The sequence below is a fragment of the Varanus komodoensis genome, unplaced genomic scaffold (assembly GCF_004798865.1).
Source record: "Varanus komodoensis strain SLA01 unplaced genomic scaffold, ASM479886v1 scaffold3, whole genome shotgun sequence".
Lineage (NCBI taxonomy): Eukaryota > Metazoa > Chordata > Lepidosauria > Squamata > Varanidae > Varanus > Varanus komodoensis.
This window is the reverse complement of record NW_025335761.1, coordinates 20623336-20640456: the sequence shown is the minus strand read 5'-3', so window position 1 is coordinate 20640456 and position 17121 is coordinate 20623336. Positions and strand designations below refer to the sequence as shown.

The window sequence follows — 17121 nt, the reverse complement described above, 5'->3', positions numbered from 1 at the left end:
GGACCATACAATTCTGCAGCCAACAGTTTCAATCCACAGATGAATCTTATTTCTATAGATGAAAACAAGAAACCAGCAACTCTATGCTTTCCTGTTCCAACAATACTCAGAAGCTAACATGGTGTGGGAACAAACAGAATAACAATACTGCCTCTGCTCTAAAAACAGAGAAAGTGAAGCATGAAAAGCCTATTTTGTGGGGCTGAAGGGGATGGGTTAGTATCGTATGTACACTAATAGATGGAGCTAGTCATATTTACTCTCCAAAATGGTAAGCAATGGACAGTTTATGCTTTAAAAATTTTTACCTCTTTGTCTTTGCTGTATTTACTTTGATGCAGTTTCTTGTACTTGTGCAATCGCAACATATTGTGAAGTTCTTCCCTGGAAAGAGTAAATTCCTCCCCCTCTTCTCCATCCTCATCAGTTGCTGACTCACTTTCACTGGAGTCATCACTCAGGAGAATGCTCTGCCAAGATTGAAATTATTTTAGTTCAATGACAGTTAGAAAAATAACTACATTCGTAGTAAGAATTTCTGAAATGTGCTTGTAAGAATAAGACTTCTAAGGTTGAAACAAATCTGTAATGTCATTTACATATAAAGAACATGCTTAGTCTATATTTCCCACTAAATCATTCCCCTGCTTCCCCCATGTTTGTAACAAAGAGGAAAAAATACATAACAAGAAGAAACACCCTCCATGTGTGCAAAAACTTTTAAACTTCTGTATGAAGATGTTTTTCATATTCAGAGATCTTCTGATCTTTCTCTTATCACTGTAAGGTTGCTGCCCAGGGAAGGAATGTTACAATTCTCAGTGAATAACACTACCAAATGGAAGAGAGTGGTTGTGTTCAGATGTTATGTGGTGGAACTGTTGTTGAAACATAGGGGGATTTCCTTTGCATCCCACTGTTGGGGACTGTACATTACTGGAGATGTCAATAAATATTTTATTGGCTGTGGAGCCTAGTTATGAAAAACTGTACCCTTCAGAGATCTGGATGGCACCAATCCCAGTTTCCTTTCAGTGCTAAGACCTGGCCTTTGAGTTTTATTAACTGCAACTCAGTTTTGATTTAAACACTTGGTTTATTCATGCTGATTTTGTACTGCTGTAGTTTTATATTGAATGGCATTGATTACTGCACTCTGCTCTGGGATCTACTGATAGAGGGTAGGTTAGAAACAAGAAATATAAGGGGAAGAGGCACTCAGTGGAGAGTAAAAGTACTTATGGCATAATCTGCAGCTCTGAAGAAATTATTTGCACTTCTGAGGTCTGAGAGAGAGGAAGAAAAGGCGGGGGGTACTTACTATTGGCTCTGTCTCCCTACTACTGGTGAACTGAATGCCCCCACATTTCAATGGCCCTTGAAAGAAAAGATTCCTAGCCTTGATTTAGTGTGATATCAGAAGAATTAAAACCTCTATCAATGCTGATCGATCTCTCTTAATTCTACTAAACTAAGAGACTGTAACATATATGAAGAGTTGTGACAGCAGCATCAGTGTTTTCCAATTTCTGCAGGTATATGAGAGAATATTGCAACAGGGCCATCACTATTACCACATCTGAGTTTCCAATAAGAAAAATCTTACCTTTAACCATTTTCTGCTTTTCTTCAATTTGGAAAAGTTATATAGGCTCCCTTTTTCTGTTCTTGGCTCTGTTAAAGTACATGAAGAGAAGAAATGTTTCTATTAGATAAAAAACTAGAGAACTTTCTTTTAGAGCTTGGGTCCTCAAACTATGGCCCGCGGGCCAGATCCAGCCTGCCATGCCCATTTATCCAGCCCCATCATAGAGGTTGTGGACTCACCATGCAGCTTGCTCTTGCAGAGATCGTTTTGGACTCAAAAAACGATCTCCTTACGAACAAGCCCACGCCTCGCCGTGCACGCACCCGGTGGCAGCTTGCTCACAAGGAGATTGTTTTGGACTCGCTTGGAGAAAACAATCTCTGCGCCTGCCCACCCCCACCCCGCCTTGGCAGCCTGTGCCCATTGCCAATACCTTTCAACTGGCCCCCTGTTGAAAAAGTTTGAGGACCCCTGTTTTAGAGGTATTTAAGACATTTATTTTATTTATTAAAACATTTATATGCTGCCCCATTCGCCGAAGCCTCGAGGCAGCTCACAACATGAAGAAAAATACAATAGTAACAATATAAAAATAACAATATAAAATAAATAACAATACAAAAGAAGTCGCCCTGGCCAGATAAAATAAGCAAATACTGTTAACAATTAAAATGACGCTTAAATAAAAAGGTCTTCGCCTGGCGCCGAAAAACAAATAACGACGGCGCCAGGCGGACCTCTCTGGGGAGCGCATTCCATAGATTGGGTGCCACTGCAGAGAAAGCCCTCCTCCGAGTACCTACCCTCCTAATTTCTTTCACGGAGTGTTCCTGGAGAAGGGCCTCTCCTGAAGATCTCAAGGGGCGGACGGGCATATATGGATGTAAGCGTTCCTTCAGGTAACCAGGACCCAAGCCGTTTAGGGCTTTATAGGTCATCACCAACACCTTGAATTGGGCCCGGACTTCAATGGGAAGCCAGTGAAGCTGACGGAGGACTGGAGTCATGTGAACATAACGCCCCGTCCCCGTCAGCAGCCTGGCAGCTCTATTTTGAACCAATTGAAGTATCCGGACTGTCTTCAAGGGTAACCCCACGTAAAGCGTGTTACAGAAGTCCAAATAAATACATTATGTAAACCATTGAATCTAAAGATGTTTTGGACAAAGAAAGTATGTTTTGCTGTTACAAGTACCAGCCTGCATGTTCCTGCAAGTAGGTGGCATGATTAGTACATTTTGGTAGCTATTAATCAATAAAGTTGTTTGTTGGCCCAAATACATGGTTATCTGCAACCAGATTACTATCAACAGAGGCAAACTAAAATTCATTTTGAAGTATATTTACCAGATTGCAACACTCCGTTTAGTGAATGTGTGTTTAACATTCCAGAACTTCCTGCTCCAGAAGATTCCCCAAGCAAGGGGCTTGCAGGTTCTTCTTTAACTTGCATCAAGGGACCCCCAGGCTGAGGAAGCAGAGTATTGTCGTCCAATCCATCTTCACTTTCATCACTGCAACAGAATTTAAAATGCACTATTACTGCAGCAAAAGAGGGGCAGAAATGTATAAAACAGGAGTCATCCAGTCATAGAAAATGCGCACCTAGTTCCATCTCTGACACTAGACTTACTTGTAATTACTGACAACAAAGGCATGCAGAATTTCTTTTTTAAAACTACAGTATAAAATGTCAAGTTGTATATGTGATACTTCATGCTTGTAATGTAGAAAAGGGATTGTAGGTTTAATAATAAATTATGTGTACAATCCTATAGAGCCCCAGGAATACTGGAATTTTCAGATTTCCCCTCCCAAGACGCTGCTATGAGTTCAGGAGGGGATTTCAACACAGGACCCCTTCCCCTTCCATCACAGCTACCATGGAAGGAACTGTGGCACCAGCTTCCTGTAAATACAACCTCAGACTATTTCACAGAGGTGAGAAAGAGGCTGTTTCAGCTGGTAGGGAAAGGAACTGAGAGAAGAGAACCCAGGATCTACACACTCTCATGGGCACTCTAGTCCCACCACTGCCCTCAGCAGCATGATTCCTCCAGACACCTCAGAGCCCTCTCAAAGAGATGCAAATGTAAACAGAGGGTAGAGAGGCAAAAATTGTCTCCATCCCTCCTTCGACCTTGCTGGTAACAGCATGACAGACATTCTAATTTCAGAAGCCTCCAAAATCAGACTTTAATCTAGTGAGCAGAAAGTGACTCTTAAGAGTTGCACAGATTACAATTTTTCCCAATATGTTTTCCTTTTCCCTAGAAACAAGTTTTCTCTTCCATGACTCCAAAGTTTTCAAATGTTTTACATGTCTAAACCATTTGCATGTGAGAAACAATGATGCTGCAAAGCATCAAAAGTAACTTTGAATACTATTCAAGAACTTTATAGTGTAAGAGCCCCACTAGACTTGATTCACAAGATCCATGAACAGATTACTTTAAAAGCAGACATTAGCCATGCATAGGAGTGTGCGTGTGCATATGTGTGTGTGTGCATGCATGTGTGCATGTACATGAATTCCATACTCACTCCCATTTTGAATATAATTTGAAGCTGTTATTTGACTGCAGCTATTACAGCACTATATCCCATCCTATTCCCAAGGCAGAAACATATGTAGGAAAGTTCAGGGTGCTACAGAGGGAAGGGTGAACTAGAACAGTCTAGTTCTGTGAGTTCTATCCCATTAGTGGAATTGAAGAGGATCCAAGTCAAGATACTTAGTATCCCAAAGACATAACATAAAATGTGAATATTGTCTCCTTTCTACATGTTCCCAAATCAAAATAAGGTAAGATTTGATACCTGGATATACTCTTGTTGAAGATGGTGGACGTCTGACGTAAAAAATTATCCAATCGCAGAGCTTTCTCCAAATAGCGCAAATAGAGGGGCGTTGCCAGCTCTGTGCAGTTGCCATCCTCTCTTGCACCCAACTCTGAGGCCATAGAACAAGCCTCTCCTCATGCAAAGATGCCTCGTAACGCACAGCTATTTCAAAAGAGAACACAATCATTTTTAGCCATCACATTTACTTGCAGGTTTGTACGAAAGACAAAGTAATTAAGTGACAAGCCCCCAGTACTCCTCTTCCTCTGGTTCTTTCAGTGGGGCGGCATTCTTTTATCACATCTTACACTGGGCAGGCATGTGCACACCATCGTTAAAAAACTGGAAGCCACAGAACTATGTGCTCTATCACACACACTCTTCCTGTAAACTCACCCCACACTTCCTTATATTCACTCTTTACCAAGATCAGAAGCTGGTTTTAAAACCAGCTTTCGTAGCTGATGCTGCTGAAAGTAAGATGGGGAGATTTACGTAAGAGATGACAGATATGGTGTAGAGGGAGCACATAATCATGGAGCATTAGTCTATGCTCCCTGAAAAACAACAACTAAAAGTTATCTAGTATCTAAGAACCTGAATTTTTTATACATATTTACAATCCAGAGCTCTCAATAGCAACTAAAGACATAAAATCAAAGACAAATGAGTAAATATCAAGCAATTCACTGAATAAATTGAGTATGATATGATATATCACAGTCTTATTCATAAACTGTTGTTGTTGTTGTTAGTCACGAAGTCGTGTCCAACCCATCACGACCCCATGGACAACATTCCTCCAGGCCTTCCTGTCCTCCACCATCCCCCGGAGTCAACCTAAGCTCACTCCAGCTGCTTCAGTGACTCCATCTCGCCACCTCATTCTCTGCTGTCCCCTTCTTCTTTTGCCATGTATTGTTCCCAGCATTAGGCGCTTCTCCAGGGAGTCCTTCCTTCTCATTAGGTGGCCAAAGTATTTGAGTTTCATCTTCACTATCTGGCCTTCAAACTAACTGCATCACCTTTTGAAAATTAGTTTACTCTGTAAGAATAATACCTAAATGCTACAGCATGTGTAGGTAAACTTGTAATAAAATCAGTAAGTTCTTTTTAAAAAAATCTCTTTTAAAATAGGTATCATTCCTGAAATTTGGGGACAGGAATATTTCAGTTTCTGTGATCTTGTACTAAGCCTTCAATTGCCTCTCTATCAACACCAGGTGAGATGTATTAGTTTAAATCAGAGGCGGACAACATGTGACCCAAGGGCTGCAGTGAAACTTTCCATTGCCTTATATTTCACACCATTGCTGAAATAGGTTGTAGAATAAATATATGGAATAAAAATATAGCTTGTTTGTGACCAAAATTCAGGACCAAACCATTATGGCAGCCTCAAATGCTCAAGTCTCTCTTCTAAGCAAATTCTACTTTAGGTTACTTTAGTGGCCTGCTGCAGAATTCCACAGGCTTCTTCCCCCAACACTCCATGGAGAGTGGAGAGGTCAAGGGGCTGAAAATGCCCCCCCAAACGCTCACACCTGAACACTCCTAGTTTAAATACTGTACTATTAGGCCTTAAAATGTTTTCTTCTAAAATACTTTTTTTTCTAAATCCTTAAATTACATTTGATAATTAAAACATTTTATCAAAGCAGCCAACTGGTTCAAGAGATGCCACAAAATATATTCTGAGCAGGGGTCATAATTTGGAGTAGGACAAATATTTTGCATCTAGCCCTCGGCAAAATGTTGAGAAAAGATCTCTGCTTGAATTCTAATGTTGCCAGTTATGAGTTTCATCAATGGTTTTCACACTGTCCTGGAGAATCTTTGGGCACCTTGGAAGCTTATTAGAGATCCTCAATGAGAAGAAGAACGACAAAAGAAAGTTGGCTTAACGCTACTGATGTTTGTCTGCATTGTGCAGGCACAAGAGAGTGACGTTTAATTGGAGTACACGTGAGGCTACAGACCTGATCAATGCACTTTACAAACGGAATGTGCACTTTAGAATATGCCCACGTGTCCCATGCAGGGGTTTCTATGACAAACAAGTTAATATAGAAACCGTTTCTGCGAGTGGAGAGTTTTGTAGAACTTAGTTCAACGAACCATCTGATTATCTTTCCGTATTTTATGTATTTCATTGCAGTTCCTTATTCTAGTATAAATATTTCACTGACAGAAATGTGGGAAGATGACCTCTGAAGATGATCTAAGGGTCTGGGCAGGTAGCTACAGGAGTAAATAAAACTCCATGTAATCTGGTTCTAATCTGTTTAGGCCTGGAAACCAATGCAGACCACAAAACACTTGGATAATATATAAATATTGACCAGCATTTGGTAACAATTCTGCAGCCCCTTTTTGGACCACTGAAGTTTCTGGAGCATTTTCAAAGAAAGTCTCAGATATATCACACTGCACAGTAATCCAGAGGAGAAGTATCAAAGCACTGGTAACTATGGCTAGGCTGTCTCTGTCCAGGTAAGTGACTTTTCAAATTTCTGGAGCCATTCCACAACTGACTTATAAGTGCTGATAAGAACTGGAGAAACTGACTAGGTCATTTGAGTCTGAATATTCCAATGATACACTTGTTTCTTGGCAACTCTGGGACAAAACTGTAACACCATATTACTTAGATGCCTGAAAGAGGAAAAATGTCTTTGTCTGGCATCAACTCAATTCACTCCTCCACCCAGAATTGGTTCTCCAAATGGAGAAATCATAGACACAAAATGCAAGAAAAGGAAGAAGGAAGGAAGTGTTGAGATGCAACTGTACTGAGTCCAATCCACTTCAAATATAATTTATATTAAACATAATGAAAACAGACTTTGGGGCATTACTGACAAGGAAGGAGAAAGAGCACCAAGATGACAGCAGACTCTTTCAATTGCCCACTTTTTCATCTCTAATGAGAACTTAAGCAAATTAACCATTATTACTAGTGTTTTCTATCTCTTCTGGCTCTCTCAACAGGTACAGAGACAGGAACATTCTCACTCCTATACAACACAGACCATTAATAGGTACTAAAGGATGGATAGCAGTAAACACCAATTAATCCATTGTTCCTGTCTGGGATTGGCATTTTTTAATTCTAGCAGAGCACCTATACCACTGAAGCTTGCTTGAAAGACAGTAATATAATAGGTACAACCAAATGTAGCATAAGGATACAGTGATGGAGAAAGTTGTAGTTGCTACTCTGATCCTCATTCATCTTTCAAAAGCACAAGAGCCCTAGAACAGAAAGTTAGTGGCCCTATTATCTTAATTTTAAAACTCACTCCAGCTGGATGTGCTTATTACATGGTTGCATAACCATCCAAAATTCAGCAATGTTGTTTTCAATAAAAGCTTTAACAACTTCAGTCATTTCTTTGTAATAAGGCTAAGCAGATAGGAAATGTTTCTCTCATTTCTTATTTATTAGTTATTCAATTGATACGCTGCCCCACTAGCCATAGGCTCTCTGGGCTGTTTACAACACAACACATTTATCACATCTACCTTAAGCACTGGATTTACAATAGGGGAGGAGCTTAGAGGGGGGTTACCAGTACTTCATTCCACCTGCATCTTATCCACCCTCTGACCACTTGTGAATCAGCGAACATAAAAAGACAGGCTTTGAACAGATTACAATCCTTTAGTTAATGGAAGTGTGATAAACTATGAGGTTGGCTACCCAAAGTGGAGGCTGAGTACTGACAGATTTATTTTTTGTTTGACTGATTTTTATCCTGCCTTTTTTTAAAGAACTCAATGTAGCTTACATAGTCCTATCACTGGGACTCAGGTGATCTGGGTTCTAATCCCCACACAGCCATGGAGCGAACTAGGTGACTTTGGACCAGTCACAGAGATTCAGCCCAACCTACCTCAAATAGTTCTTTTTGTGGGGATAAGATTGAGAGCAGCAGGAGAATGAATGAATGAATGAATGAATAGAATTATTTAATTCATTTAAATACTGCCCAATAGCCAAGGCTCTCTGGGCAGTTAACAAAAGATAATATTAAGCAAAATTAAAAGATACACACAGAACAATTAAAAGAAGAAAGCCATAGTTACAGTTGCTATTATGCACAGAAGCATAGCAGTGGTAAAGAAACAAAATCGGATATATAAAACCAAAATTTAAAAGGTAGATGATTAAAATGGCAGGAAAATAAAAAGGTCTTCACCTGGCACCAAAAGGAATACAAAGTAAGGCCCCCCTTGAGGAACTCATTCCAAAACCAGGGAGCCACAACTTAAAAAGCCCCTCTCCTAGTAGCCATCCACTTCACTTCCTTTGGAAAAGGCTCCTAGAGAAGGACCCCCGGATGACCAGAGAGTCCAGGTAGGTACATATGGGAAGAGATGATCCTTCAGATGATCTGGCTCCAAGCAGTTTAGGGCTTGAATGTTAGTACTAGCACTATGAATAGGGCCCATACTTCAAGCAACAACCAGTACAGCTGGAAGAGGACTGGCATGATGTATTCTTGCGAGCCAATCCCTATTAATATTCTTGCTGATCTGTTTTGGATCAGCTGAAGTTTCCAGACCATTTCCTGTCCCATGTAGAATGCTTTGCAGTAATCCAAACAAGAGGTTACCAGAGCATGGATAACTGTAGCTAGTCCAGACAGGGTCACAGCTGGTATATCAGCTTAAGCTGAGAAAAGGTGCCTCTATGCCAGACTGCACTTGTGCCTCAATTGACAACTCTGGGTCCAGCAGCAACCCCAAACTACAAACCTTGTCATATAGGGGGATTGCTAACCCCATCCAGAACAGACTGAATAACACTCAACTAGACAGATGAACCACCCACTAACAGCACCTCAGCCTTATCTAAATTGAGTCTCAGTTTCTTGGCCCTCATCCAATCGATTACCCTGCTCAGAGATTGATTCAGAGTGGCCACTGCCTCTCCTGGGTTCAATAAAAAAGACAGATAGAGCTGAGTGCCATCTGCATATAGGTGGTACCTGAACCCAAAGCTCTGAATAACCTCCCCCAAGGGTTTCATGTAGATGTTAAAGTGCATGTGGGATAAAATAGAACCCTACAGTACCCCATGGCACACAGCAATAATCCCCCAGCACCAACTTCTGGAAATGACTGGTCAAGCAGGAGTGGAACCACCGCAATGCAGTGCCTCCTACACATAGCCCAGGCAGCCTATTCAGAAGGAAACCATGGTCAAGGGTATCAAAAGTCACTGAGAGGTCCAGGAGAATCAATAGCGTTGCACTTCCTGTCTTTCTCCCAGCGAAGGGAATCCCACAGGCCAGTTTCTGTTCCAAAACCAGGCCTGAAGCCTGACTTAAATGGATAATCTGTTTTATTCAAGAGTACCTGGACCTGTTTGGACACCATCCCACTCAAGCACCTTGCCCAGGAAGAGAATGTTGGCCACTGGCCTATAGCTATTAACATCCTCTGGGTCCAGGTTAGGCTTTTTCAGGAATGGCTTAATTATAGAAATTTCCAAGTATTTCAACTGTGCATTAATCAAATTAAAATGTTCCCCATTTTAGCATGTTTCTTTCTTGAAGGAAAGGGACATTCCAATGTCAAACAGGAGCCAAACCATCATAGGCAGAAACCCAGGAACAGAAATCTTTAGTTTGGCTACCAAAGCCAACTGTGGACTCCAGACTAGCTCTTCTAAGCCTATTTCAGAGGAAATTTGGAAATATGCTTGAACTTACAGTCTCATATATAAAACTCTTTCTAGGCCTGAGGTTGAATTCTATTTCAAAGACACACTCAGAAACTACATTCTAGTGAAGGGTGGCAGCAAGGCAAAAGCTGTAGGGACAAAATGCCAAAATCTCATATATCCAAAAGGTCTCATTGGCAGTAATTTAGGAGAGGCATTTTGACTTTTAGAATGGGAAAAATGTACAAAAGGCAAGAAACTATCAAGCAACCAGTGATGGGGAAAAACTGGGTGGGGCCAACTGGAGAAATCCCACAGAGCCAGATCAGGACTGCAGGTAGGTTTGATTTGGCCCTGGGGTCTGCATTCCTCAGTCCTCCTATGTCTGAATAGAAGGGCCTACAAAGACCATATCATGTTTTTTTCTCCAGTAAATGTTTAGTTAGGGAATTGTTCTGAGACCTGTTGTAGCAGGCATGGTATCATTTGTTTAATTTGCTTCCAAGATGATTTGCTGCTTAGACAAGTGGAAGATAAACTTGTCTTCCGGTAGTGAATTTAACAATTCTCCATGGTAGGACATGATCTGTCATCTCATATTTTCCCTATCAGTGTTCTCCCCCTTGAACTACTAAGGAGTTCATGAGCTTGCTATAGCATCTGTTGTTGTTTCTTCTAATGGCTCCCTTCCCACTCCCTCACAAAACTTAATACCTCTCAACACAGGCAATGCTCCTCCAGTGGCCTTGCACCCTCCTCCTGAGAAGCCCATATATATTCCATACTTTCTCTCAAGTGAGCTACAAAGCTGGCAGGTGTTGTAACTGAAGTATACATAATATATATAAATCACATGTTGTCCAATGTATTTGATTGACCAAACAATGGCTATTTGTAGACCGTCCATAGGGAGTCCTGAACTTCACAGCCATCAGAGAAAACTGCTGTATTTGTACTGGGCACAGCATGGTGGTATGCACTTTGTGGTGTCTTTTTGACTGCCAGATTATGTAAGTGTGTGAGGTAGGAACATAACAGGCATAATGCACCACTATCGCAAGTGGATCAGTTCTTTCCATACCTTGTTAGTGTGAGAACAGTAGTGCACAATGCTGTGATTGGTGGATGTCTGCTGTGTTGTCATGGATGCTGCAGGAGTGTCTATCAGAGTTGCTATGCTACATCTTGTTTAAAGTGGTAATGTTTTGCTGTTGACTTTATTGTTAGGAGTTGATAGTTTCCAAATGCAGCAGTCTTTCAGTGACTTAAGTGGGCACAGACATGGTAGGACCACAGCTTAAATTGTTACTTGAACTGTGACTTGGACCGTGTTTCCTCATGATGGTAGGATATCTAATTTCAAGACTTACCAAGATAATGAAACCATTTAACCCCACACAAACTTCTCTAATAGTCTGTTCTGGGTTGTATCGTACCTAAAATCAACACAACTTTTGAATCTGATTATTCTATGGGAATTCTGCTAACATACTATTGGGAAACTAATGCTACAAACTTCAAGGCAGCAAAAGCAGCAAGTCTGAACCGACAGAATGGGGGATGGTCAGCTTGTGGGGGAGGAGATGTCAATTCCTACTCACCAAACAAATTAGTTTATTACGTTCATTATGTGGAAAACATACCCATATTCACAAAAAAATGAAATAATTTCTCCTAGGAAAAGGAACAATCAAACTAATACATGAAAGTACTCAACACAGGCAAAAACTTATATACACAACAAACATTACAGGCAGTTATGAGCTACTTGATTACTTAATGAATGTGTGTATGGATCTTCTTTTCAGCATTTTAAGGCACTATACAAGATGAAAACACTACTTGTTAATATTGGCTTTTGTAAGTAAAAACTACTAAGGTTGGACAATGTTTGGGCCTTAGGCTCCATGCAGCACCTGCAGTCCGCAAATTCAGTAACACAGAGGCCACAAAGAATCAAAATCACAAGAACTGATTTGTTAACAAGCTAATTTTGACCCCCCCCCTTTAGTATTCCAAAGCTGTTAAAGAAAACCAAAAGGATCAACTTGAGGTAATACTGCAAAAATTCATTCATTCATTCTGCTGTATGGTGTTAACATCAAGGGTGGGCAACTTGTGGCTCTTCATATGTCTGGCTCCTGTCAGCCATCACCAGCACCACCAATCATGAAGATATGAGGAGTAATGATCCTCCAGACCTTTTCACCTACAAGCTGCCCACCACTGTTCTGCACAGCTTTTCCTCCCCAAGTACAGTGATACCTCGGTTCATGAACTTAATTCATTCCACGATTCTAGTCGTGAACCGAATTGGTCGTGAACCGAGTCAAATTTTCCCATTTGGTTCACTGTAAGTAAGGTTCCTCTGTTCTGAACCATATGTAATTATTTTTAACCACAAAAATATGAAACAAAGTACAGTACAGTATGAACAGAGAGAACCCTAGCCTTGCTTGAGGCAACTTCTGGCATGGAGGACAGGAAGGTGGGTGGGGAGGTGGTTGTTTGGAGTAAGTGACCATGATCTCAACTAGAGGAAGCTGTGATCACATGTCAGAGTGAGGAAGATGGCCGCGTTCATATTTGTGCGAACACGATTGCAGCCATCTTCCCTGCACAAACACAACTGCAGCCATCTTCCTTGCATGAACATGACTGCAGCCATCTTCTCCCCTCGAACACGCTCTAACAACTGGTCGCAGTGCGGGAACGATGGCCGTAATCATGTTTGTGCGGGGAAGATGGCCACGATCGTGTTCATCACCCGATGCAGAGTTTGTGAACCGAAGCAAAATTTTGCCGAACTTTCTGTTCGTGAACCAAATTGTTCGTGAACAGAAGCGCTCATGAACCAAGGTATTACAGTACTGCAACTGTAAAAAGACTACAACAGATTGAACAGTAAGTGTAATTTCTGGTTTCAGTCTGTGACTATCCAAAACTGAAGAATAAACAACATACATATGATTGTCAGTTAAGTAAGAGTAGAGCATCAATAAAGACTTGGTTTTGGACCCAGGAGATGAAAGTTCAGACCACCTTTCCTGAAGTCTCACTAGCCTGGTTTGTATAATGCAAAAACCTCTGGTTTGTTAAGCGAGGGTTGTTTGGAAGTGAATGTGCTGGCTCCCAACTGTTTGTTTTCTACTGGTGTGCTAAACCCAAGAGCAAGAAAAGGGTGCTTGCATTGTTTAGTGCACCAAAAGCAGGAAAACAGTTGCAATCCAGTACTTTCTCTTGCTCCCAAACATATGGTTAATAACCTTTGCTGTTCCATTGTGCAAACAGGGTAACTATGTGGTCTATTAAAATTATCATGTTGCAATTGTATGCACACTTACTTGTGAGTGTTCTCCATTACTCCAAGTAATGGTGGTAATCCTAGCAATCAACCTTAGAGAGTTGTCTCTATGGCAAACACTGTAATACACTTTGCAAATCTGACTGATCAGTAAAAGTAATTCATAACTTAAGCTTTAACTTTTGACATATTCTCATTCATTCTACTTATTTTTTCAAAGAGGTAATACAAGATATTGTAGCTGAACATTTCACTTTGGTTTTTACAATTAGGATTTCAACAGTACAATTTTCTAATCTTAAAACATTCAACAAGCATAAAGATATTCAAAATCAAGCCAGGGGAACACATGGAGGCAGCCATGCAAAATTCTAAAACCTTATCAGTTGTGCTGCTGCATAGAGAAACCATATAGTCTTCATAATGTGGAATTATTGAATCACATAAATACTCTAACTTCACTTCTAATTTACAGTCCTAGAGTACAATAGTAAACACTGGTATTTACCTCTGTCCTTTCCTTACAGAGAATGGGTTAGAATTGGATTTATGATTAAGCTGTGTCTTGAAGACATTTAACATCCGAAATATTCAGTTTCTATTGGCAATATGTGTTGGGCTGAACTATCATAACTACACTGATGAGAGATATGCTGAGTTTGCCTGCAAAAGGGGGATCCAAAGAAGTTATCACTAGCATGCTAGTTTGCAAGTTACAGGCAGATCTTCCCTTTAAAAAGAGAGCTAAGTTCAACCAATAGTACACAATGGCTGGACTCATATAAGTTTATTTATTATTATTATATTTAACACTTTTGTATACCATCACAACAGCCTCACAGCTCTCTGGAAAGGTTACATAATAAAACCATAACAAAATATGGCACCCCATGCTCAAAGTTGAGCATGGATTGTTGCTGACCCATGAGTCACTGGGTTGTATTAAACCAGCCAACTCATGAGGGGAATCCACTTGTTGTTGCTGTGTTGTGCATAGTTTATGGTTAATACAGCTGGGTTCGCAAAACACAACAGTTTTTAAATGACATGCCTCACTCAACTATACATATGGTTTGTCAGGTTGCATGAACTCAGTCAATACCAGCTATTAATTTCCAATTATCATTTGATGGCCCTGCAGCCAGTCATCTCACCTAATTATCCAGAGCCAGGCAAAGCAAAATGCCAAGCAAACTTGCCATGTAAGCACATGTATATCCTGTGCGAACATGTGGATGTTCAGATTTGGGCCCCCAAACTCGCTGTTCGGACTCATACTTGACACCCAGATCTCGCACGCACAATCCCGAACCAACAAAACTAATGTTTGGCCACACGGTTTGCGGATTACAACAAGCAGAGTGGTTGGTCATCCTATAGTTCAAGCGGGAAGCTGATTAAGGCGGGGCTGTCAAGCCCATACACTAACTCCCGTTTCCTCGTCCCTCGCCTTCGTACACTGCGCGGGATGCGCACGTGTGTTCGCGGGCTAGGTGTGACCGACGCACCCTTATTCGTCGCACGCTACCCGAGGAAAGGCGGCTGCACAGGCCCCCCCAAGGCAACCTCCCGTACCCCGCTCGCACGTTTTGTGGAAGAGGGGAGTCTGCAGGGGTCCCGCCCCTCCACATTAGTGTGGACATCGCCCCCCGCACTCTTCAACCGCAAAGGAAAGGGCCTGTCCCTTTAAGAGAAGGCCCGGCTGCCGGGGCCACTACTGAGGGAGCGGGAAGGAGGGTCGGGTGGTATGTGTGTGTAGGGGTGAAGCCGCGGCTTGGCCTAACGGGTCCCTGCTACGCTGCTACCTATCCCGGCTGGCAAGTCACCGCGTCTCACCTGGGTGCGTGGCCCAGTTTGGGCCGCGGGTGGCTCTTGAGTTGCCCGGTCTGCTTTTTCCTCTCGGCCTCTCGCCCTGCGCTGCGTTGGCGCTGCTTGTGTCCTGCCGCGGTGCCTCTCGGCTTCTGCCTCGCCAAGATGGCGGCCGCGCTATTGCTGCTGAGGAGGAGGCGGCGGCTGCGGGCGCTGGGACGGCGGCGGCGGCCACTTTCGCTCACTGAGAGGAGAGGAGCAGGGACACGGGGAGCCATGGCGGGGGGGAGGAGAGGCGCCATGGCCAGGCAAGAACAATCGAACTCGGCACTCCCAGCTGGCACTCCGAGCCCCAACCCACAAATGCTCCCCAGTGTGCTTTGCCGCAAGCGCTACGTGGCCCCCGAGCCCACATCCCGTACTCGTCCCCCCACACAGAACTCAGGAAGACCCCTCCAACATCGATTCGTTTATTGTTCGACTGGTCGGGTCTGGCGATGACGGAAATTGCCGAGTGCTTTCGGCCGAGAAAGACTAGCGTGAGTTAGCAATTCTCGCGCGAGGCGCTAGAAAATGCTCGCGAGAGGCAGGTTCCAACGGGAGTACCCTGGAAGTGACGTCGTGCTCCAGTAACCTTACCCTTGAGTCTTGTGGGTGGGCCTGTCTGTCTCTGCTGCGCTAGGCCTGGCCGTTGTATTTACATCGTAGTTTGGTACTGATTATCCATTCATCTGCAAATGTTGTGCTTTCAAAGCCAAGTCCAATTCATACATTTTAGGATCCTCTCGTGGCTAATTATCTCCTGCTTTTCGTCAGTTTGCTTTTGCTAATGCTTTGTCTCGGCTTAAGGCGAACAGTGAAGTGGCCAAGTTTGCTAATAACACCTAACTTTGGGATGCTTAAAAACAAAAGAGATTGTGAAGCGCTCATAAGGATCTCGCCAAGCTGTAGAATGGGCATCAAAATGGCAAATTTATTAGTTTACCCTTGCTTATGCAAGAACTGCATGTTGTGATGAAAAATTCCAACTTGGGTATAGGCTGATGGAATATGAGCTCTCTCTGACTGATCAAGAAAGGGCTCTTGGGGTTCTGGTAAACAGCTTGATGAAAATTTGGGCCAAGTGCATACTTGATGTGAAAACCACACGTTCTGTGTTTGGCATAACTAGTAAAAGAACTGCCAAAATTGTACTCCCCTCATAAAAAGCTTTTGTGGGCTGCAGTTAGAATATTGTGTACAGACCTGAGAAAGGACATTAGAGTGCAAAAAAGCAAGGAGAAGGCAGCTAAAACAAGCAACTTCCCTGTGAGGAACTGTTAGAACAGCTGGGATTGTTGAACTTAGAAAAAAGGCAAAGAAGGGCAGACATAAACGTGTTTAAAGTATACATAGTCTGGAGAGAATAGAATCCCCAGTTCTATAAGAGCAACTTCCCATAGAGCTGGGGTCATCCCAGGGAGCTGACCAGTGGGAGTCAGAACAGCTCAAAGTACTTCATACAGCACATAGTTAAACTGTGGAATTCGTTGCCACAGGGAGTAGTAATGGCTACCAATTTGGGCAGATTTAAAATAGGATTGAACAAATTCATGGAAATAATCAATGGCTACTAGCCTTGCTAAGTATTACCTTTGATAGAGAGGCAGCATACCTATGTACACCAATTACTAGGGAGCTTGGGCAGAAGAAACTTTCACACTCATCCAGCTTAAGGAATCATGTACACAGCTGGTTTGCCACTATGTGAACAGAGTGCTGGGCAGGAGGGGCCACTGGTCTAATCCACTGTAGTTGTTCTTCTAAGATTCTAAGGATATCTTGGGGAAGGGACACAGTAATTATGGAAGATTTCAGTCTCCCGGATATTAGTTGTGAGACTCACTCAGTGGTGACAGCCAGGTC

At 42.3% G+C, this 17121-nt stretch overlaps 1 protein-coding gene across 2 annotated transcripts in view; it reads right to left on the bottom strand.

Annotated features, from left to right (window-relative positions):
- Positions 1-15416, bottom strand: part of INO80 (INO80 complex ATPase subunit) — an 89811-nt gene extending 74395 nt beyond the window's left edge. The window contains exons 1-5 of one of the 2 annotated variants that reach the window (XM_044436807.1): positions 15244-15416; positions 4409-4594; positions 2936-3102; positions 1607-1674; positions 309-470 (exon numbers count right to left, since the gene is read on the bottom strand). In XM_044436807.1, the coding sequence (XP_044292742.1) occupies positions 309-470; positions 1607-1674; positions 2936-3102; positions 4409-4551 (540 nt within the window). In that variant the 5' untranslated portion in view covers positions 4552-4594; positions 15244-15416. The remainder of the gene's footprint in view (positions 1-308; positions 471-1606; positions 1675-2935; positions 3103-4408; positions 4595-15243) is intronic. The other variant, XM_044436806.1, reaches the window with a different exon arrangement.
- Between the last annotated feature and the right edge of the window lie 1705 nt (positions 15417-17121).